The sequence below is a fragment of the Tiliqua scincoides genome, chromosome 5 (assembly GCF_035046505.1).
Source record: "Tiliqua scincoides isolate rTilSci1 chromosome 5, rTilSci1.hap2, whole genome shotgun sequence".
In the NCBI taxonomy this organism is placed as follows: domain Eukaryota; kingdom Metazoa; phylum Chordata; class Lepidosauria; order Squamata; family Scincidae; genus Tiliqua; species Tiliqua scincoides.
The window spans coordinates 101,715,149-101,735,910 of NC_089825.1; the positions used below are offsets into that span (position 1 = coordinate 101,715,149).

General features: G+C 47.8%; 1 protein-coding gene across 1 annotated transcript; it reads left to right on the top strand.

Moving 5' to 3' along the window:
- Window positions 1-9,840: 9,840 nt before the first annotated feature.
- LOC136652672 (vomeronasal type-2 receptor 26-like) lies at window positions 9,841-19,381 on the top strand. Its single transcript, XM_066629595.1, has 6 exons — window positions 9,841-9,956; window positions 10,767-11,058; window positions 12,576-13,370; window positions 14,856-15,083; window positions 16,712-16,838; window positions 18,471-19,381. The coding sequence occupies exons 1-6, from the start codon at window positions 9,841-9,843 to the stop codon at window positions 19,379-19,381; spliced, it is 2,469 nt and encodes an 822-aa protein (XP_066485692.1).
- The last annotated feature ends 1,381 nt before the right edge of the window (window positions 19,382-20,762 follow it).

Here is a 20,762-nt window from a genome sequence, read left to right on the forward strand (position 1 = left end):
CTGGATGGGTGAAAACCACCCCACTAGCCTCAACCTCCTCCGACCCTCTGTTCACTTTATATCTCATTCTCTCTATCCCAGTATAATCACACTAACTCCCTGCCAAGCCTTACACTGCAACAGATCTGATCAGCTAATTCAAAGTTAAAAGTACAAAGGTTCTGGGTTAAAGTGTCTTTAACCTCAAGGACAAACCAGTCTTCTGGCAGACGGCATTCTCTCGAACGTGAATTAGTAATAGGGGAATGCTCACTGAAATCGCAAACCAAAGGCAACAGCTGGTTCCAAAGCCTGGTGTCTATCTTGGTATCCCAGCTGACTCTGGTCACATCACCCAACCCAAGCTGAGTGCCCATGCTGTTGTCCTTTGCTCTCTTTGGGGCCCAAAAAAATCATGGATTTGTCTGCAAACAAGCACACTCATCAGCTCTGTCCAGCAGCAACCTGCAGCAAAGCACCAGGATTCACCCTCGCGCTGTGAAAACCACAGCAAAAGACAACTACCCTCCAATACGACAGCATATTTAGAAAGACAAGCCATTTTACCAGTAAGCATGAGTGCAAATCTACAAACCCACTCAGTGCATCCCCCTGACAGCAGATGCAGCATGGTCTCCCTACCTGCCAACTTGCATATTTGTCTATGAGGTCTTATATCCTTGGGAACAGGACCAGCTTTGAGGCAATTGAGCAGATTTCGCCCAATTGGGTCCTGCACTGCACTTAGGGATACTCCTATTGTCAAAGCCAACAACTGGAGCATAACTTGTGCCTCACTCACTTCCCTCTTGCTTTGCTTTCTCTGCTCCCTGCTCTCCATTGGCAGGCCTGAGACAGTGACCTGCCTTCTCCGTCAAACACTGTTTGGCATCATCTTCTCTGTTGCAGTTTCTTGTGTGTTGGCCAAAACCATCACTGTTGTTTTGGCCTTCATGGCAACAAAGCCAGGAAACAGGATGAAAAAATGGGTGAAGAAGAGGCTGGCTGGGTCAGTGATCGTTTTCTGTTCAGTCATTGAAGCTGACATCTGTGCCATGTGGCTGGCAACCTCCCCCCCTTTCCCAGAGTTTGACGTGCACTCCCAGATTGGACAAATTATTGTGCAATGAAATGAAGGTATACTTCTCATATTCTATATAGTCCTGGGCTACCTGGGACTTCTGGCCATGATCAGCTTCACTGTGGCTTTTCTGGCAAGAAGTTTGCCAGACAGTTTCAATGAAGTCAAGCTGATCACCTTCAGCATGTTGGTCTTTTGTAGTGTTTGGGTGTCGTTTGTCCCAACCCACCTGAGCACCAAGGGGAAGTACATGGTGGCCATGGAGATCTTCTCCATCTTAAGTTCAAGTGCTGGGTTGTTGAGTTGCATCTTTCTTCCCAAATTTTACATCCTTATACTGAGGCCTGAACTGAACACTAGAGAACAGCTAGTACACAAAAGGCTATGTGTTCATGAGAGATATCCTCTATTCTCTCTTACCTTTTTCTCCCCATCCCATTATGCCTTGCCTAGTGTGCGCATGTAAGTCTGTGGAGAAGGGTTTTCATTTTGTATTATGTCTGTAAAGCATGTTGCAGGTTTCAAGCACTGAACTTGAACTCATAGTCACTGATGAAATATCTTTTGAGACATGTTCATTGCAGATTCATTTACCGCCGTACCCCCAAATAAAGAGACCAGACTTCGGCTTGCATATAAATGGGCCACTTTATTAAAACTTTAGCTGCAACAGGGCAACCTTCAAACCAACGTGTGGAGCCATATGGGGGAAACAGTCCTAGCTGTCTACCTGCCCCTGCAACTCATTGGGTGTACCTCCAGGCTCGAGGCCCCAGCTGTCAAATAGCCAGTCTAGGTCTTTCAACGCCACCCCCAAAGGGGGCAAGGCAGCTGGACTTCAGACCAGCCGCCAGAGCATGACTGGCCTGACAGCCCAGGTAAGGGGTTTGCCTGCCTGCCTCCTGGATGCCTCCAGGCATCATGGGAGCGGTTCATGCTCGCCCTTCTCCTTGCTGCCTTGGATGGACACCGAGCCAGATACCTACCTACCCTGCCCCACACGTATCCTGCCACAGGGGAGGACAGCCTGGGGCTTGTCCTCACCACTCCCCACAAGAAGAAAATCCTTCAAGCCCTGTTGCAGATCAGCCAGAAACAAATCATTACCCATTGGGGATAAATGCACTCCGTCGCTGTGGAACAGGGCAGGCTGCCTGAACCCAATAGCAGGGTGCCAAATCACGGCCCCTCTCCCCAAGGAGCCACACGGCGGTACTCCACCACCACCTGAACTGGGCAAATATCCACACAGGCTGCCTTTTTCAGGTGGACCCACTGGCCCTTTCCTCTCTGATCCGTTTTAGAGTACCTTAAAAACAGAGAGACATGGTTAACTCCCAAATGACAATTGCCCAAACATAAAGCCCTGTCCCCAGGTGAGATTTTAGAAGCAGACAGCACCTCACTGGGACGGAAGGCCCCAAAAAACAAAACCAGGCAACAAGACTTAAATAACATAGCCTCGTATCGCAAGGCACAGTGCAGATTGAAGTCGGCACACAAGCCCCGCAAGAGATCCGGGGTGATCGGTCGCCTGGCATCCCGAGCAACAGGGAGACTCCTCCTGATCCCCTCCAGCATCCACCTGACCCGAATGTCCGAGGTGCTATCGCTCCAGCCGAGGGCCTTGGTCTGGAAAGACAGCGTGGCCAGATAAACAGAAATGGAGCATGCAGATAACTTCCTCCCCCTGAGGGAGATTACAAAATGCATCAAATGATGCACAGGAACAGGCCAGGCATCTGCCAGACCGCTCTGCCTGCGAAAAACTAAGAACTCCTGAACTTTCCTTCTGTAACTAACCCTGGTAGAAGCTGCTAAAGAGGCCCAGCTCTTCTGGGCGGTGCTGAGCCAAGGCTCCATAGCCATAGTGGCATGGGTTCTGGGTCCAATCGAGCCTCTGGAGCCAGCTGCCGGATACGCTCCTCCTGAAAGCGAGAGAGAGCATCGGCAATACTATTCTGGAACCCGGGCACGTGCCTTGCTGCAAAAAGGACATTGATTGACAAGCACTGGAGAACAAATGCTCTCACCAAGCGCATAACCCTGAGTGACTTTGACGTCTGTTTATTAATAATCTAAACCACAGCCTGGTTGTCGCACCAGAAGCGGACCGCAGAATTACTAAACTCGGGGCCCCAAATGTGCATGGCCACCAAAATGGGGAAAAATTCCAGAGACATAAGATCCCTAGTCACACCTTCCATTACCCAATCGTCGGGCCAGCGCGCAGCGCACCAGCGACCCCTGAAATAAACTCCAAACCCGTGGCCTCCCGCTGCATCAGACTGTACTTCCAGCTCAGCCTCAATGAGCTTCCCTTCCCTCCAAAAAGAAACACCATTGAAACGCTCAAGGAACTGCAGCCACACAGCCACGTCGTCCCAAAAGGCCGACGTGACCCGAGTGCGGTGGGAGGGCCTTCACAGGCCCGACATTGTGTCGCACATGAGCCTCAAAAAGGCCCAACCTGGCGCTACAATCCGGCAGGCAAAATTAAGGTGCCCTACTAACACCTGCAATTCCCTCAGCGTCAACTTCTTAGCCGCCAGGGCCAGCCTAAGCAAGCCTTCCAGCTTGTGAAGCTTGGCCTCCGGGAGCCTGCTACATTGGTCAACAGTATCCAACTCGATACCAAGATACGTGAGCCGAGTGGCAGGGCACTCGGTCTTGTCGTGTGCCAAGGGAACTCCCAACTGTGTGCACAGGGAAACAAAACTCGCAAGCAACATCTCGCATGTTCCAGTACCCGCCGGTCCCATAAATAAAAAGTCATTGAGATAATGAGCCGTCGAGACCATCCCAGTCTGAAACTGGACCGCCCATTCCAGGAAGGTACTGAAACACTCAAAATGAGCACACGATATGGAGCACGCCATGGGCAGTGCCCTGTCCACATAATAGGCTCCCTCAAAACGAAAACCCAGATTACAGAAATCGTCTGGATGCACCGGGAGCAGGCGAAAGGCAGATTCTATGTCTGCCTTGGCCATCAGCGCCCCAGCCCCACATGACCGCAGCCGTACTACTGTTTGGTCCAGGGAGGTATACCGGACCGAACACAAGTCACCCGGTATGCCATTATTCACGGAGCTACCCTCTGGGAACGAGAGATGATGTATCATCCTAAACTCACCTGGGGATTTCTTTGGAACTACCCCCAGAGGCGATACCCTCAGGTTACGAATAGGGGGAGATGAAAAGGGGCCTACCACCCTACCAGCTTCCACTTCCTTTGCAATCTTCTTCCTAACCACATGCTCCAAACCTTTAACTGAATGAAAATTCTCAGCCAGCACAGGCTCAACAGGCCTACAGGAAACCTACAGAAAAACCTTCCGCCAAACGGGCAGCAGCAACTCTGTCCGGGTAAAAACTCAACCAATACAACCAATACAACCGGGGCAGCTTAATCGGTGTTGGCCCCTTTGTTATTGGGAGGGGGGATGGAGGGAGGACCTCCTCTGCGGCCATGCCCGGGCTGTTGCCCAGAGCCCGGACCGCCTCCCCTGGACCCCCCAGCTTCGGGCAGGAAGACACTGGGTGTTTGGCCCTGCACAGACCACACGCGTGCAGGAAAGTGCAGTTATTCTTACCACACTTGCCCGGGGCATTATATTCAAAGCATGTTCACGGGTTTTGAACCCACGCAGCACCGCTAGGTGTCTTGTTGGGTTCAGACTTATTACTGGCTATGAGGTGACCGCTATCAGAGCGATCACCCCAAGCTGGCCTGGACGGAAGGACCAGCTGCATCCACAGCTCCCATTGCAGGATGCGCCAATCTAGCGCAGGTTCGTGCGAAGCGCGTAAATGAAAATGCTGGTCATAAGCCAAGCAGGCTGGGCCAGTGTAGTCTCTGAAAGCCCTGTGCACAATTTCCAGATATTTGGAAAGGGCAGAGGCACAGTTGGGGTTCATCTGCAATATAACGGAAGCGTAAATTACAAAACCTTTCAGCCAATTGGCCCAGTTCCTATCAATCTTCTGCTTCCTTAGCAACTCTTGGTCCGTCACCGGCTCGCCCACTTTCGGGACCGGCTCAGGCTCAATCTGGAGAAGGCTGAACATGTCCACATATTCACCCTTCCAGATCTTTTCTTTGACCGAGAGGGCCAAGTGGCCTCCCAACGGCAAAGCAATGTCACCATACGATACGCGGGGGCGCTTGACCTGCTCCCCGAAAACACCCAGAGGCATGCCAGAGGCCACCCCAGGCATCATCATATTCCCCAAAGGGGAAAAGCGGCATTTCCAAACACCCCAGGAACCCAACCTGGGGGCGGAGGGGTAGGAGCCCCAGCTGCCGCACCAGGAGCTGGACCAAATCCGCCCGCAGCTCCAAGCTGATGGGAACCCCTGAAAAAATATGGGTAAGGAGCCCCCCACAGTGCCCATGGCCATCCTTGCCTGCCCAGGGCTGCAGAGGGCACTGCCATGCCCTCCCTCTCATCCCATACTGAACCCACACTGCTTCCTGCATCCAGAATTGCCTCACCTGCAGCGCTTGGCGCTGGCTGCGCACCCCTCTGCACTGCCTGCGTGGCACCTGTGAACCCCACTTCCGGGACGGAGTCTCTGGGCGGATGATTCAGGTGCATCTGCGCTCCCCTGTCCCCGCACACGCTTCCTAGAAGATAAAAGCTCACTGAGGCGTGCTCCGCGTCCCTTCCTGGTGGACCTACGGAGTGGGGTCGCTACCCCAGATACCCCACCCCCATCACCTTTACCAGCCCCCCAGAGTGATTTTTCCCTCTCTCAGGCCTCAAAACATGCAGGCAGCACTCTCAATTCGCCATAATTCTCCTCGCCCTCAGATGATGACCCAAGAGGGGAAGGAGGAGGAGCTGGTCTTTTGGTAGCATTGCCACCCCGCTTCTGACTCTTCTTACCCATGCTGTACCTGAAACCAAATGTCCCCCCTCCGAAGTGCTAGATTCACAGAGGATACAAGTGCCCAAGGGCACACAATCGATGGAAAGAGGCAGAAGCCCCACTCGCAGGTGCTCCCTCGCCACTTTCACCACTCTGAGGCGGTCTCCGTATGCGGTTTCTGGCTCCCCGCTGACCAATAGAGCTTCCCCAACACTCTCCGCTACTTGAACGCCAACCGCTCCCCTCTCTGCACGTCTCTCTCCTGCGGCGGGGACACTCTCCGCTACTCGGTCCTGCCTCTCCCCTCGCAGCACGTCGCCGCGCCCTCCAACAAGGGGTTGGAGGCTCCTCCGCCTCGACACCACCTGCTGGGGCTTGCCCTCGCCATTCCTGAGAGTGCTCCACTACTGGCAGGGCCCCCTGCACCAGCTCAGTTCACTCCCTTCGGGACGCACCCGTCCCTGTTGCTGGCTGGGAGTGCTCAGCCCCTGTTCGGGCTCGGGAAGGCACTCCTGGCCCCGCCCACCCCTGGCCGTGGCAACCAATCATGGCCAAGCCTCAGCCTGGCTGCACGAGGCTGGGGAAGGGGGCAATCCAGTGCTGGTGCTGATCTGGCACCAACAGCCTTTCCGTACTGGTGGTAATGAAGGACCTTCCATTGTTTACTTCACAAAGTGGAGGGGAAGACAAATTTGACAAGATCTTTCGGCACTGAGCATGATACATGTTAGATGAGTTGTTTAACAGATGATTCCTTTTTGGATGCCAAATGGACTTTTCATGGATGCCTGTGTCAGGGACCCCCAACCCAACCAGGGCCCTGACTCACCTTGAGGGGGTGCTCCTGGAAGGGCAAGCCGGCTAGCTGGTCTGAAGGAGAGCCCCCAAGCCTCCGTGGGGGAGGGCTGCCACCATCAAACACGGCTCTGAGAGACCCCAAAAGGGACGAAAGGGGGGCAACCCCAGGTAGAGGGGGAGAGCAGAGCAACTGGGGCAGGGGCTTGGACGGAGGTGCAAGAGGCGTCGGGCAACCCCTCACCTGAAAGGCAAGCTGAGTGGTATGGGGAAGGAGGAAAGAGGATGCTGGCCATAGAGCTGGGTGGGGCCAGGGGATTTCCCTTTAAGCCTCAACAGGAAGCAAGAGGTGGGGACAGGGAAGTCAGAGCTGGCCCTATAAACAAGGAGAAGGCCAGTGACGAGCTGGCTGGTTGTATGGAGGCAGGAGGTGGTGTTTCTCCCCACCCTTGCCCAAGACCCGAGCTATAGCCACAACAGGGAGCAGGACCAGGGTGACACAAACTCCCTCCCCTTGCTACTATCTGAGGCCTTGCCCCAGGGATGCTCTGGGATCCACCCCGCTGAACCCAAACACCCCCACAGCCAGCATTACAACCATGGTAACGTCACACCAATCTGGCAGTGCCACACTTACATGGCATGGATGATCAGAGCATCATCATCTGTGTGATGGGGTATTTGTGACAGTTTGTGTGTGTTTGCTTATGTACATGTCTTGAGTGCTTGTTTAAATGGCTTTGTATGCCAAGTTTCTCTCACCCATTTCCTACTCTCAGCCTGATTCTATGGTGCCTGTTTGTGCATTGTGAGCATCTTGAACGAGTACTGCAAGATCCCTTGACATGCATATTTATCCACCTTTTAAATGCTAGATAGAAATGCACATTGCTTTGTCATCAAAACATGCTTTTAAACAAAAGAGTCCATTCTTATATGAGCGGCTACAAAGACCTTGATAGATTTTATAGCTAGCACAGATTTTTACCCATTTCTGCCCAAGGTTGCATATTCAGAACATCGGCCAAATGTATACACCTGTGGGCCAGGTAGAAATGGATTGAAGCTGGTGGAAGAAATCATACTATGTCACACACCAGCTGGCCTCCTCTCCGTTAACCTCAATACCCAACATGCATTTCATTCATTTCATTGACCGCAATGCAAAAGTAGGCAACTCATTGCAGATCATGAGGACATATTTTTTTCTAACTTTGCAAAACGTTGAACTTGTTGAGAAGGATGTAATGAAGGCTCTGTTCTCATGTTCTACACAGTCCTGGGCTGCTTCGGACTTCTGGCTATGATAAACTTCACAGTGCCTTTTCTGACAAGAAGGTTGCCAGACTGTTTCAGTGAAGCCACGCTGAACACCTTCAGCATGTTGCTCTTTTGCTGTGTTTGAGTGTCCTTTGTCCCAACCAACATGAGCACCAAGGGAAAGTTAAGGTTTGCCATTATTCGGCTCCCAGAACTCAAGTGGATGGCAAAAAACACACTAAAGCAAATCAATTTAAATAACAAAGTCCTTTTGCTCAGGTGATTTAAAAAGAGCCTTGCTGACCTTGAGTCATTGGGCAGACAATCCATCAATCAGTCTCTCTCCAGGCGAGCCAGCAACCCCTCCCTTCACCCAGAGCAAAGTGATCTTTCTTTCATGTGCTCAGGGGGAAGGGATGGGTTGCTGGCTGAAGCTGCCTGGAGAGAGAATGATTGATGGATTATCAACCAACTGCTCTCTCTCACATTAACAAGGCTATTGTTAAATGACTGTTTTCCTTTAATTTAAAGGGCCCTTCTCATCAAGTTGAGATAGAAAAATTTGTTGAATCTGTGGATAATTAGGTTATATCTGCAATCCCTTGCATGACTCTCTCTACAATAGTGAGAAAAGCAGTTTGTTAAACTGTGATTTTAAAGGGGTGCACTTATCCCCTTCTCCAGGGATCAGCACGTTCCTTCCCGTTTGCAGTGGCCATCATGTTAAGTCAAATCCTTGTATAAAAAATCAGTGTATAACAAGGTTGGACCTGTATATGGTAGCCATGGAGATTTTCTCCATTTTGGCTTCTAGTGCTGGATTGTTGAGATGCATCTGTCAAAATTTTACATTCTTATACTGAGGCCTGAGCTGAACACTAAAGGGCAGCTGGTATGGAAAAAGGCTACATATTCATGACAATTGACCTTTATTTTCTTTTTCTCCCCCATCCCATTGTTCCTGGCCTAATGTGATAATGTAAGTCTGTGGACAAGGGTTTTGATCTTGTTTCATGTCTGTAAAAACATGTTGCAGATTCCAAGCACTCAACTCATAGTCACTGTCTTTTCAGATACATCCATTCCTTTGTTTTCTTCCCAAAGTGGAGGGGAAGACAAATCGGGTAATTAAGATCTTTCAGCATCGAAGCATGTTATCTTTTAGAGGAGTTGACTTGATAACAAAAGTCGGCACACTTTTGTAACAAAAGTGTCTTATTATAAGTTCCTACAAAGACCTTGTAGTTACAAGGACAGCTAGGACAGCTCTTAGAACTGGTGTAAGGAACTATACCACGTCATACCAGTTGACCTCCACTCAGACAGTTATCACCCATACCCAATATGTATTTCATTCTTTCATTGACTCATTGCAAAGTAAGTAATTGGTTAATGGATCAAGTAGGCCTATTTTTCTCCCTTTGCAAAAGGTTGAAATTGTTGAGAGGGATGATTATGTGATCAGTAATTATCATCATCACTGTTATCAAGAGGTGGAGCCCCATGGCTAAAACAAAGCCTCCTTGGCATTTGAAATGCTCCCGTGCTGATTGTGGAGCTGACAAAATGCTCAGTGACATCAATAAAGACTCAATTCAGAAGAGTATCTGTCACACTGTTCTGCTTTCAGCATGACATATGGATGAAATGTTTGACACCTACTGACGAACGATCGTAACTAATATATGAAGGCTGATGATTCCACCTGCTGAGTACATGTCACAATGTATGGGATTATTTGGGATTGGAGCCCAAGGGTCTTAGTCCTACTGATGTATTTGCTGCTGCAGCTGCCTTACGTTTGCAGCAATAATTGCAACCCAAGGTGGGGTGAGCTGCATATAACTAAAATGGAATTTCATGACTCTGCAGATGATATCTTCATTGGTGAATTTGTCTCTTTCCTCAGTATAAAACTGAATGAGCGTTCTTTTATTCAAAGGTCAGATAACACGTCCCAAGCATAGTAAGTTTTACTTTTATTGTTTTACATTCTACCTTTGTTCAAATGATAATTTTGATTAATAGGATATTAGTCTGAATACCGGCAAATGATTTATTGTCCAAGATCTTCGCAGTGTCCTTGAAGATCCTGATTTGAGTCAGGATATGATTTGTTTTACAGAGATCTTTTCTGGAGAAAATGTGATTTTCCAAAAGTCCTGATTTTTAGATAGCAGAGGTGGATGTCTCGACTTGTAAGACTTGAACTTGAGTCACCAAACGCTTGTTTCCTGAGCTTGTGTGGACAAAAGGCACATGTGTTGAGTCACAAGTGACTCAGGACTCAGAAGTTTTTCTCTGAGTGGATTGAAACAAGTGGAGACACGTGGAGTGGAACAAGTGGAGACAAGTGAACGGAGCTGGGTGGGTTCGCTGCCAGGGTTTGTATGGAACTGACTGGCACTTTCTGCACTGCTGCACCCACTCTAAAAACAGCAGAGCTTTTGTTTACAGATGGGATGGGGATATCAGGGGACTGTTAAATCAGAACTCACTTACACACTCACAACTCTCTCTCTCTCTCTCTCTCTCTCACTCTCACTCACACACACACACACACACACACACACACACACACACCCATTCTCTGTTCTCCCATTTCAGCAGCTCTGTTTTTTCCTGCGGAGCTGCACCTAACTCATGTAAAGACTCTGACTCAAATATAGACAGTCCTGAAAAGGCTCCCATCCCTGTCAGATAGTAGCTACTTGCAAAATATTTTCATTTTTTGTTTTAAAAAAAGATGGTTAATCTAATGAAATTGTCATTGCAGTGCAATATCTAAAAGCTACCACCAGGTCCTTGCATTTGTGTTTGCAATGAAAGAGATCAACAAGAATGCTCACCTTCTACCCAACAAGACGCTGGAGTATGATGTCTTAGACATTTTCTTGGATACAATGGGCAACTGTTTGGGTACTATGGATTTCCTTTTCACAGGACAGGGGAATCCTCTTAATTACCACTGTGGCAGGAGAAAAAAGCTCCTGGCCATCATTGGAGGACTGACATCCAGTAATGCCAACCAGATGCCCCACATTTTAAGTGTCTACAAGATTCCGCAGGTATGTGTGTCCAGCTGTAGATGTCGGTATGCTCACAACTAGAATTGATAAAGAACAGATGCATTTGTGATCATCTTTGCCTCTCCCTTTCCAAAGCGCAAAGAAGGAGGCAGAAGAACAGCAACCACCTCCAACATGCAAGGGAGACATTTGCAGCATGGAAAGATAATCATCCCCTTCCCTCCACTGCTCCTATGTTCCAAAATGTCTTTTGCACCAATTGCTTTTGCCTCTATGTCCCACCTCCACAGAGCAGGAGACAAGACCATTTGAAATAAAATTGAGCCATCAATTTCAATAAATGTCAATCAAATGCTTATAACATCTTGCACTTGGAGCTCTTCCTCAAAGAGTTGCTCAGTTCACTGAAGGGTAATTCCTAATGAAAGAGTAACGATGTATAAAGATTGGCCCACACTGATCCGGTGACCTAAATGTGATGGTGCAGCTTATAAATGTCTGCCTTGGCATCACACAGTCGCCTCCACAAAGCCATACCACAACTTTCCAGTGGCAACAGAGCATCAGTGACCACCTGTCACTTGCACACTTCCTCCAGGGCTTTGCAGCAGAACACTGGAGCGCATGCCACTCAGGCACCCTGAGCCTTTCAGTGGTGGATCATGAGAACTGGGCATCAAATAGGGAAGGGCTTCTCAGACTCTCTGAGTTTGAGCCCTGAGGGAAGTCTTTGCAGGGGTAGGGAAAATGGCAGTGATGCAATCCCCAGGGTTGTGCTGCTGCGAGGGAAGATGGGGCTTTTATCTCATGTCCCCTTCCTGCTGCTGAGAGCTGAGGTGTGTGGTGAACCTCATAGAGCCCTCTGCAGTGCTCCCTGCAGCTTGTAGAAAGTGAAAAGAGCAATCACGACCCACTTCTGGGTTGCAATCTCAAAACTAGAAGTGGGTTGCGATAGCTATTTTCACTTTCTCAAAATGCAGAGAGCACTGCAGAGGGCTCTGTGGTGCTCCAAACCCCTCTTGGACCCCAGCAGCAGGAAGGGGATGTTAGCCAAAGCCCCATCTTCCCCCACAGAAGAATGATCCTGGGGATCATGTTGCAGCCTTCCCCCTTGCCCCAACCCTTAAGGGGGCAGAGGCTGAGGTTCTCAGGCATTGCGATGTCCAGGTTTGAGAACCTCAGAAACAGGGTGTTATGCTTCTCAAACTTTGCCTTCTGTGGGGCAAAACAGGACAAAGGACACCCCTCCCTCCAGTTTCCAAACACAAAGAGTGCATTCTTGGGGGGAAAAATGACATTGAGGTAATTGACTTGCAAATTCAGTAAACACGTAATTAGAATTTTGTCTATCTTCATATTGAATCAAAAAGATTTCAGTCAACAGACTACAGCTTGAAGAATAAGATACAATGAGTTCAATATATCCACCAAGATCTTTGAAAGACTTTAGGAATACTGACAGTTCTGTAGCAAAATAACGATTCTTCCTTTTAGTTCGCTGAGGGATTTTTGACCCTTCATTGAGTGATATAATTCAGTTCCCTTCTTTCTACCAGATAGTTCCAAATGAAGTCCCTCCGTATGATGGGATTATCAGGCTACTGAAGCATTTTGGGTGGACCTGGATCGGAGCCATAGTTTCGGATGACGATGGCGGAGAAATCTTCCTGCGCACCCTGAGGCCCCGGCTCCTTCAAGACAGTATCTGCTTTGCTTTTCAAGAAATTATTCCAACACTAGAACAACACTGGAGTCAGCCACACATCCTTGATGAGGAACTACAAAGAATGCATTCTGTTCTCTCCCAGACTGAAAGTAACGTGATCCTTGTTCATGGGGAGTCCCGGTCCATGGAAGGTTTGCGAATGGTTCTATTCTTCAGAGAAGTTGCCCAGAAGTGTCCACTAGAGAAAGTTTGGATCATCACAGCTCAGTGGGACTTTGCAAGTGTAACGCGACCAAGCACCTTCACACCTCAGTCTTTGAATGGCACCTTTTCCTTTGCACACCACACAACTGACATGAAGCACTATGAACAGTTTCTAGAGACAGTCAATCCATATCAGTCTGAACTTCCTTACATCCATTTCTTCTGGTTATTCTCATTTTTATGTAACTCCCCGAGGGTGAGGCCTTCTCTCCCTGGCATCAGAAATTGCACTGGGGAGGAAAAGCTGAGCAACCTCCCTGCATCAATGTTTGTCATGCAAATGCCTGGTCAGAGCTACAGTATCTATAATGCTGCTTATGCTGTGGCACATGCGCTCCATGCAGTGTATTCATCAAGGTTCAAGCAGAAAGCCCTGAAGGACACAGGCACCTGGTACTCTCAGCATGTTCACCCATGGCAGGTAGGATGGCGATTTCTTGTCCTTCCTTACTGTTAAGGGACTTGAATGGAGCTAGGACAAAATGCTTCCTCCTGGTGGGATTCAGAATCCTTGTTCCAGTGTTGCTGCTAATTGAGTTTTGTTCTAGTCAGGAACATATCTGTGCCATGGCATGCCCAAAACCAATTTCCTCTGAGCTCTCCCCACCAGCCCAGTATGTACTGTGCCACCAGCAGAGCTATGAGTGGGAGAGGATTAAAAGACTGAGGAGAGCTAAGTAAAAATATATTTTTCACTTAGCTCTCTGTAGGGTCTGGCCTCCAATGGGTCTCCTCAGACCTATATCAGCTGTTAACCCAGCATAGGTCCAAGGAGACTCCTGGGTCAGATTAAAAGTGGGAAGGGAGGAGGGTCTCAGCGGCTGTGTATGCTGAGTTCCTTCCCTCCTGCCCCTGAACCGCCTCTGGCCCAGCTCACTCCTTGCCCTGATCCACGCAAGAGCCTCCCCTGTACCACCTTCTCTGCTGAACTATTGGCAGCAACAGGGCTTGGAGGAGGTTCTGCAGGCCAGCATCACCTGAACAGTAGAGCTTTAATTAGTTTTTAAATGAGTGGAAAAACTGTCCTGTCCCAGAAAAGAGGAGGAGAGTACAGGGGACCCTCTGAAATTACAATGGCCACCAGCAGTGGAGAAAAATGTAGGCAGCAAGAGTTGAACAGAGATGTCCAGTCACTCATTGCTTGCTGAAAGTAGTCTCTGGGTCCACCACACAGCCTATTAAGGGGCAGGGAAGAACCAGGTTGTGTGGTCTGAAAATTCTGGATATGGTTTGTTTGTTTTGTTGTTGCATTCTAGATTTCCAAGTCTGGAATTATTGATTGATAACTATGCCCCCTACAGAGTGGTTTTATGGATGCAGTGCAGGGTACTTTGTGAGGCTTCTGAAGCCATCCATCATTCTCTTGAATGGTAATGGTAAGGAACGAGGTGAAAATAAAATTGGGTATTCCTGTGGGGAGAGGGGGAGAGAACTCTGTCAAGTTTCATGTTTTCATCTGTCAAGTTTCATCATCTCTGTCAAGTTTTGAATCGAGTTTGAAATTCTATTTGTCCCTCACGTATGCACCAAACCAAGGTCAATGTGAATTTGGAAGACTTCTGCTGCATTTTTGAAAAGGGCAGCTTTTTGAGGGGCAACTCCTTGTTTCTGGGAGGTTCAGGACAGCAGCAGGCCTTCCTAGGTTGTGGATTGTGGTTGCTTTTCCACTTTGTTTCTCCTCTTTCTCTGCTATGTTTATCCTTTGCTCTCCAAGTATAGTTAGGGGAGGCCTTACTTCATCTCCAGCACAATGGATAAGCTTAGCAATAAGGACGTTTGAAAGTGTCCTTGCAAAGGGGCGTTGCACGACTATAGGACAACTCCACAGCTGACGGGGGGTTGAATGAGCCATTTATCCAACACCACTTGTTCCCTCTTCATTGACTGGTTTCCTTCTCCAAACTAGCTTCACTTCTTTCTTAGAAACATCTGCTTCAATAACAGTGCTGGGGAAGAAATATTTTTGGATGAAGATGGGAAGTTTCCACCTGGCTATGATATAATGAACACCATCACGTTCCGTAACAAGTCTTACCGTCAAGTGTGTGTTGGAAGGGTGGACCCCCAGGCTCCTGAAGGATCCAAATTCACCATTAGAGGAAGTGACATTGTGTGGAATCACAAGTTTGATCAGGTAGGGGATGGTTCTTGGGAGGAACTGTGTGAAATGTTTGGAAGTCCTGAAATCATCCCATTCCATTCCATCCATTGTTTACTCCTGGACATAAGATAGGAGATAAGGCACTGGGCTATAATAGGCCAGATTATGTTTTAACAATAAAGATGAGCTTACAGTGAAACTTAACACTCCTGCCAAATCCTACCCTAAACCTTTCAGTGCTGTTTCTGATGTGGAAGGAAACAACTCTCCTTCCCCATCTATATTTTCCACCTTCCTGTAGGTGTTCCTTCTCTGATTCTGAACTGTAGCACATCCCACACTAGAAAATGACTGCCAGCACTAGAAAGCGACAAGGCAACTGATGGCACAATCTTAGGCATGTCTACTCAGAGGTGAGCCCCATTGATTTCAATAGGTCTTACTCCCAAGTAACTGTAGGATTGTAGGCCATGCTTGTCGTCATCCATCCAAAGCCAATTTGCTTTCAAGGTAGTCTTTGCATCCATTTCCTAATGGATCCAAGAGCCTCTTGGATGCTGAATGGGATCCGAAGCCACTGATGACTGGTCTTATCAGGACTGGCCTACCCGAGGGGGGGGGCTGCTGAAGTGGTTGCCTCAAGCAGCTGGCAGGCAGGGGGTGCCCATCTCCATCCACCTACTCTCCTCCACTTGTCTTCCTTGCCTCCCCACATCCTGGATTGAAGAGGGAAGTCAACGGTTCTGCTGATATCCTGTGCTCCCTTTCTGGCCTTCGTATGCCCTCAATTCACTCCCTGACCCAGGAAAAGAAATTGTTAGCCCACCAAAAGATTTATCACCAACCCTACTTGTTCTCAATAATTCCATGGCTAAACTCAATCAAGAAGACATGCTAACGAACCAGCGAACCTACCACATCACCAGCCACGAGGTTTAGTTTTGAGACTCTGTGCTATCGTCCCACCCCCCCCTTGAACTTTCTCCCTCTCCCTTCATGGCTGTGGAATGGAAAGTGGGCAGGAAAGTGGGGCTGAAAGAACAAAGAAAAATTTCTATGTGCAGAAATGAATTGAACCTTTGTTGGCGATTGTCCAGATCTAAACAAAATCTAGAGAGAATAAAACAGTACTGTCAATTGTTTGTTCGCTTGTTTGATCAAAAGATTGCTGTACAGCTTTTCCAGTGCTCAGAATGTTTCACAACATAAAATATAATAAAAATATAATAATAAAACATTTAAAGAAATTAAAAGCAATTAAAAATGGAAAAAAACCCAGCAAGAATATAAAAGCATAATTACAGTTATAACAAGAGGCCTGTCGATATTAGTTTAAAAAGGGGTCCCTCAGAGCTCCCTCCTCATATGCCAAGAGAAATAGGCATCTTTTTACATTCTGCTGGAAACTGTACAAAACGAGGTCTGTCCTCAAACTTTTCAGTAGTTGGTTCCAGAGGCATGGTGCCACCACTGAAAAAGCCCTGCATCTTGCCACCAGCAGCTTGGCTTCCAACAGCAGTGGTATCTTGCTTATGAAGTCTTACTGCTCGTGCCTGAAGGAAAGCATATCCAAATATGAATTGTAACAATCTCAGAGAAGAGAACTATCATCCTATAATGTGGATGTTGAGCCTCACTCTCTTCCTTCCACTTCTTCTTAGGGGCTTCCCAGATCCACGTGCGTTGAGAGTTGCCATCCTGGACAGAGCAGGATTGTTCCTCAGGGAAAGCAGATTTGTTGCTATGCTTGTGGTCCGTGTTCTGAAGGGAGGATTTCAAACCAGAGAGGTAAGCAACAGAATGCAGAGCAACAAGGGGAAGACTTTTTACACATTTGTCAAAGGTATTTGGATGTCAAAGAGTCTGGCTCACGTCTGTTTTTAATTCTTGATGAGTCTCATGTGATGACTTGCATGTGCTAATGGACCACCACAAATGGAGCGTGACAGATAGAATGAAATGATCATATGAAACGGGGACAGAATTCACTCATCCATATTAACAATGTAGCGGCTATGGAGTGCAATCCTGTGATGTGCATGCATGTGTGAATTATGTTGAGGTCTCTTCAACTTTGTTATAAACTACAGGTATGATTTTTCGGTGATAACAAAATAAAAACTCATAACACTGCTTTCTGCACTTCTAATTTCTGTTTAAAAAAAAATATGTGAAAGGAATATCCTACACTCTTAGGTCCTCCATTCCTCTTTCATTTCAAAATGTACCAAGGGGCATGTTTCTTTTCTGCAGCATGGATTCATCTAGAAATGAGAGAACTTGGGCAGCCCAATCCTAAGCCTCCCAGCTCCCATAGCTACAGAGGTGCCAAAATGGCAACCACCGAACCAAGGGGTGCTGGCTTAGCACTGGTTGTCTCCTTAAGGAAAGGGAATGTCTGCTTCCTTACCACCAGGTAATGCAGTTACAAGGCCATTGGGTCTCCTCAGATCTGTGCCCACATAGGCACAAGGAGGTTTGTTTTGGGATGCCCAGGCCAGTAGGGAGGTTAGGATTCAGTGGTAGAGACTGCCACTGTCTCTGCCCCCTTCCTTCAGGGCCCAATCCTCCCCTCCTCTCCCTCTAATCTGTTCCCTCCTATGCTCTAATCCAGGGGTGCTTACACTTTTTTGGCTCGAGAGCTACTTTGAAACCCAGCAAGGCCCGGAGATCTACCAGAGTTTTTTTTTACAATGTTCGGGCCATCATAACATATAACATTTATGTGTACAATGTATGTTGGTGTACCTTGAGCCCCACTGAGTATAACAGGACTTTACATGCTTTACATGCTTTACGAGACATTTGTGACACCCGGTGCTGAAGAGCAGCACAGGCACTCTGAGCCCTCCGGATTGGGATCTGATTCTCCCATTCCTTTACGGTTCTATGGATACACTTCATCATGTATTGCATCTCACCCAGAGTTTTCATAGAACTAAACTTGTGGCCCAAACGGATTCAAGTGATTTGTTGGTGGATCTCGCAGTGTTCTAGTGTGGCATTTCTCAATGTGTGCACCTCAGAGCCCTGAGGCTCCCCAAGACTATTATTAGGAGTGGAAAGACTCCGGAGACCAAAACATTTGAGAACCACTGCACTAGTGTACTGCGTGAGCTGCCATTGCATGAGATGTTCCACCAGTCTGAGGCTGGCTACAGACAATGCAGCAGCCACTAAATTATGCACTGTGAACAGCAGTCCTGGAGTGGAAGCCAGTTGGTTTTTTCAGAAATGCATAAAATCCAGGAGTTTAGTTATGTTGTTTATCTTTTCAGAACTTTCCATAGATGAGAAGAAAAAGAGCTGTGCTAGCATCCTGTTCTCTTCTCCATCCAGCTATGATGGATTGATGCTATCTTGTTTGAGAGGAAAAATGTCACTTCTGTCAAATATTAAGACTTTGCTTCTTTTCCTCAGATGCAGAAGATTGTCACACATGCCCTGAGGATCAGTATCCAAACATGAAACAGGATCGGTGCATCCCCAAACTTGTAACTTTCCTATCATACGAAGAGCCCTTGGGAATATCTTTGACTTCCATTGCCCTTTTCTTCTCACTGATCACAGTTTTGGTGATGTGGACCTTCGTTAAGCATCAGGACACTCCTATTGTCAAAGCCAACAACTGGAGCGTCACCTGTGCCTTACTCACTTCCCTCTTGTTTTGCTTTCTCTGCTCCTTCCTCTTCATGGGCCAGCCAGAGAGAGTGAGCTGCCTTCTCCGTCACACTGTGTTTGGCATCATCTTCTCTGTTGCGGTTTCTTGTGTGTTGGCCAAAACCATCACTGTTGTTTTGGCCTTCATGGCTACAAAGCCAGGAAACAGCATGAGAAAGTGGGTGGGGAAGCGACTGGCAGTCTCCGTCGTCATTCTGTATTCTCTCATTCAAGCTGGCCTCTGTGCTGTGTGGCTGGCAACCTCTCCCCCTTTCCCAGAATTGGACATGCACTCCTACATTGACCAAGTCATTGTGCAATGTAATGAAGGCTCTGTTCTCATGTTCCACATAGTCCTGGGCTACATGGGGCTTCTGGCCATGATCAGCTTCACTGTGGCTTTTCTGGCAAGAAGGTTGCCAGACAGTTTCAATGAAGCCAAGCTGATCACTTTCAGCATGTTGATCTTTTGTAGTGTTTGGGTTTCATTTGTCCCAGCCTACCTGAGCACCAAAGGGAAGTACATGGTGGCCATGGAGATCTTCTCCATCTTGGCTTCTAGTGCTGGGTTGTTGAGTTGCATCTTTCTTCCCAAATTTTATATCCTTATCCTGAGACCTGAACTGAATACTAGAGAGCAGCTAGTACGGAAAAAGGCTGTTAGTACTTGACCAATGTCATTGATCTTCTCTCACTTTCCCTCCCCTTTTGTGTCTGGTCTAATTTGATAATGTAACTTTGTGGATCAGATTTTGATGTTTTATGTCATTAAAGAATTTTGCAAACACTGAACTCATAATCACTGATGATGGAATAACTCTTCAGGTATGTTTGTGGTTGATCCTTTCCCCTCCCAGTCAACCCAATCCTATTTAAATTCCTGTGCAAGGATGCAGATGTGCCAGGCAGACTCCGCTGCATCCTCATTTGACTTTTGACTGCTTAAGTTCTCTTCTGGGTAAGGAGAAGTTTGCAATCCCCAGCAGTCATGATGGGTCAACATGGTCCTGTGCTATCATTATCACTGGTGCAAGTCCGAATTGATCTGTGCTGGCAGATCAGGCCTGGGAAGGGGGATAAGATATGGAATGCACCAGCTCTGCTGATCCAACTGCAACCCCGGCGCAATCTGCCCACGCCACTCACTCACTGCCCGGCCCCATTCTGTGCCCTCCCCCACCGTCCTCTGCCCCATGCCAGATTTACCTGGTCTGGTGTGGGTTCCCAGTATTGTCAGCACACAGTGGAGGCTTTGGGGTCCCCACTAGTGTGCTGGGTAGAAGCTATGCAGCAAAGTGCTGCCCTTGAGACAGTGTACACTGTTATGCAGGTGTATGGAATCCCATAGGATTACACCAAGTGAGAATGAGAGAGTTCCTTTGCTTTCTCCCTAAAGTGGAGAGTAGGACAAATTAAGATCTGTCAAGACTCAAGTATGTGATTAATGTTTCGGGGGGTGATCTAAATACCAGTGGCGTGACTAGGGTTTGCATCCCCCAGTGTGGGAGCCCAGTGCATCACCTCTGTGATGGACATCCTTCCATGCAGTGGGTGGGGCAATGCCCTAGGCGGTCTGCATGGTGATGTACCATTGCCCTGCCCCACTGGTTTTTTTGGCTACAGCTTTTGATAGAATAGAGCTATTTTAACATGGTTTTTTTCAGTGCATTGTGTACGAAATTTCACGTCAAATGATATATAACATGATGGTATTATTCAAAAATACCAAGATTTAAAAAAAATTGGTGAGTAGTGGTGTCAGTCCTCCTTATACATGTCACCCGGTATGGCCCGCACTGGCATTCCACTATGTCAGACATTGTAAATTTGTCAAATAGTCATCCTACACCCATAGGAGCCCCGTGGATCTAAAACTCAAGGAATGCTGCTTTTCAGGACCAAACCCTATGAGTTCCACTGCAGCTCCACCCCCTGAGAGGGAAAGGCCATGTTCTCAGCCACCATGATCCTGCCCCAAGTGGCACCACCATATGTGCATATGCCATGCATTTGCAATAAAAACATGAGACTAGATACTTGGAAAATAAGTAG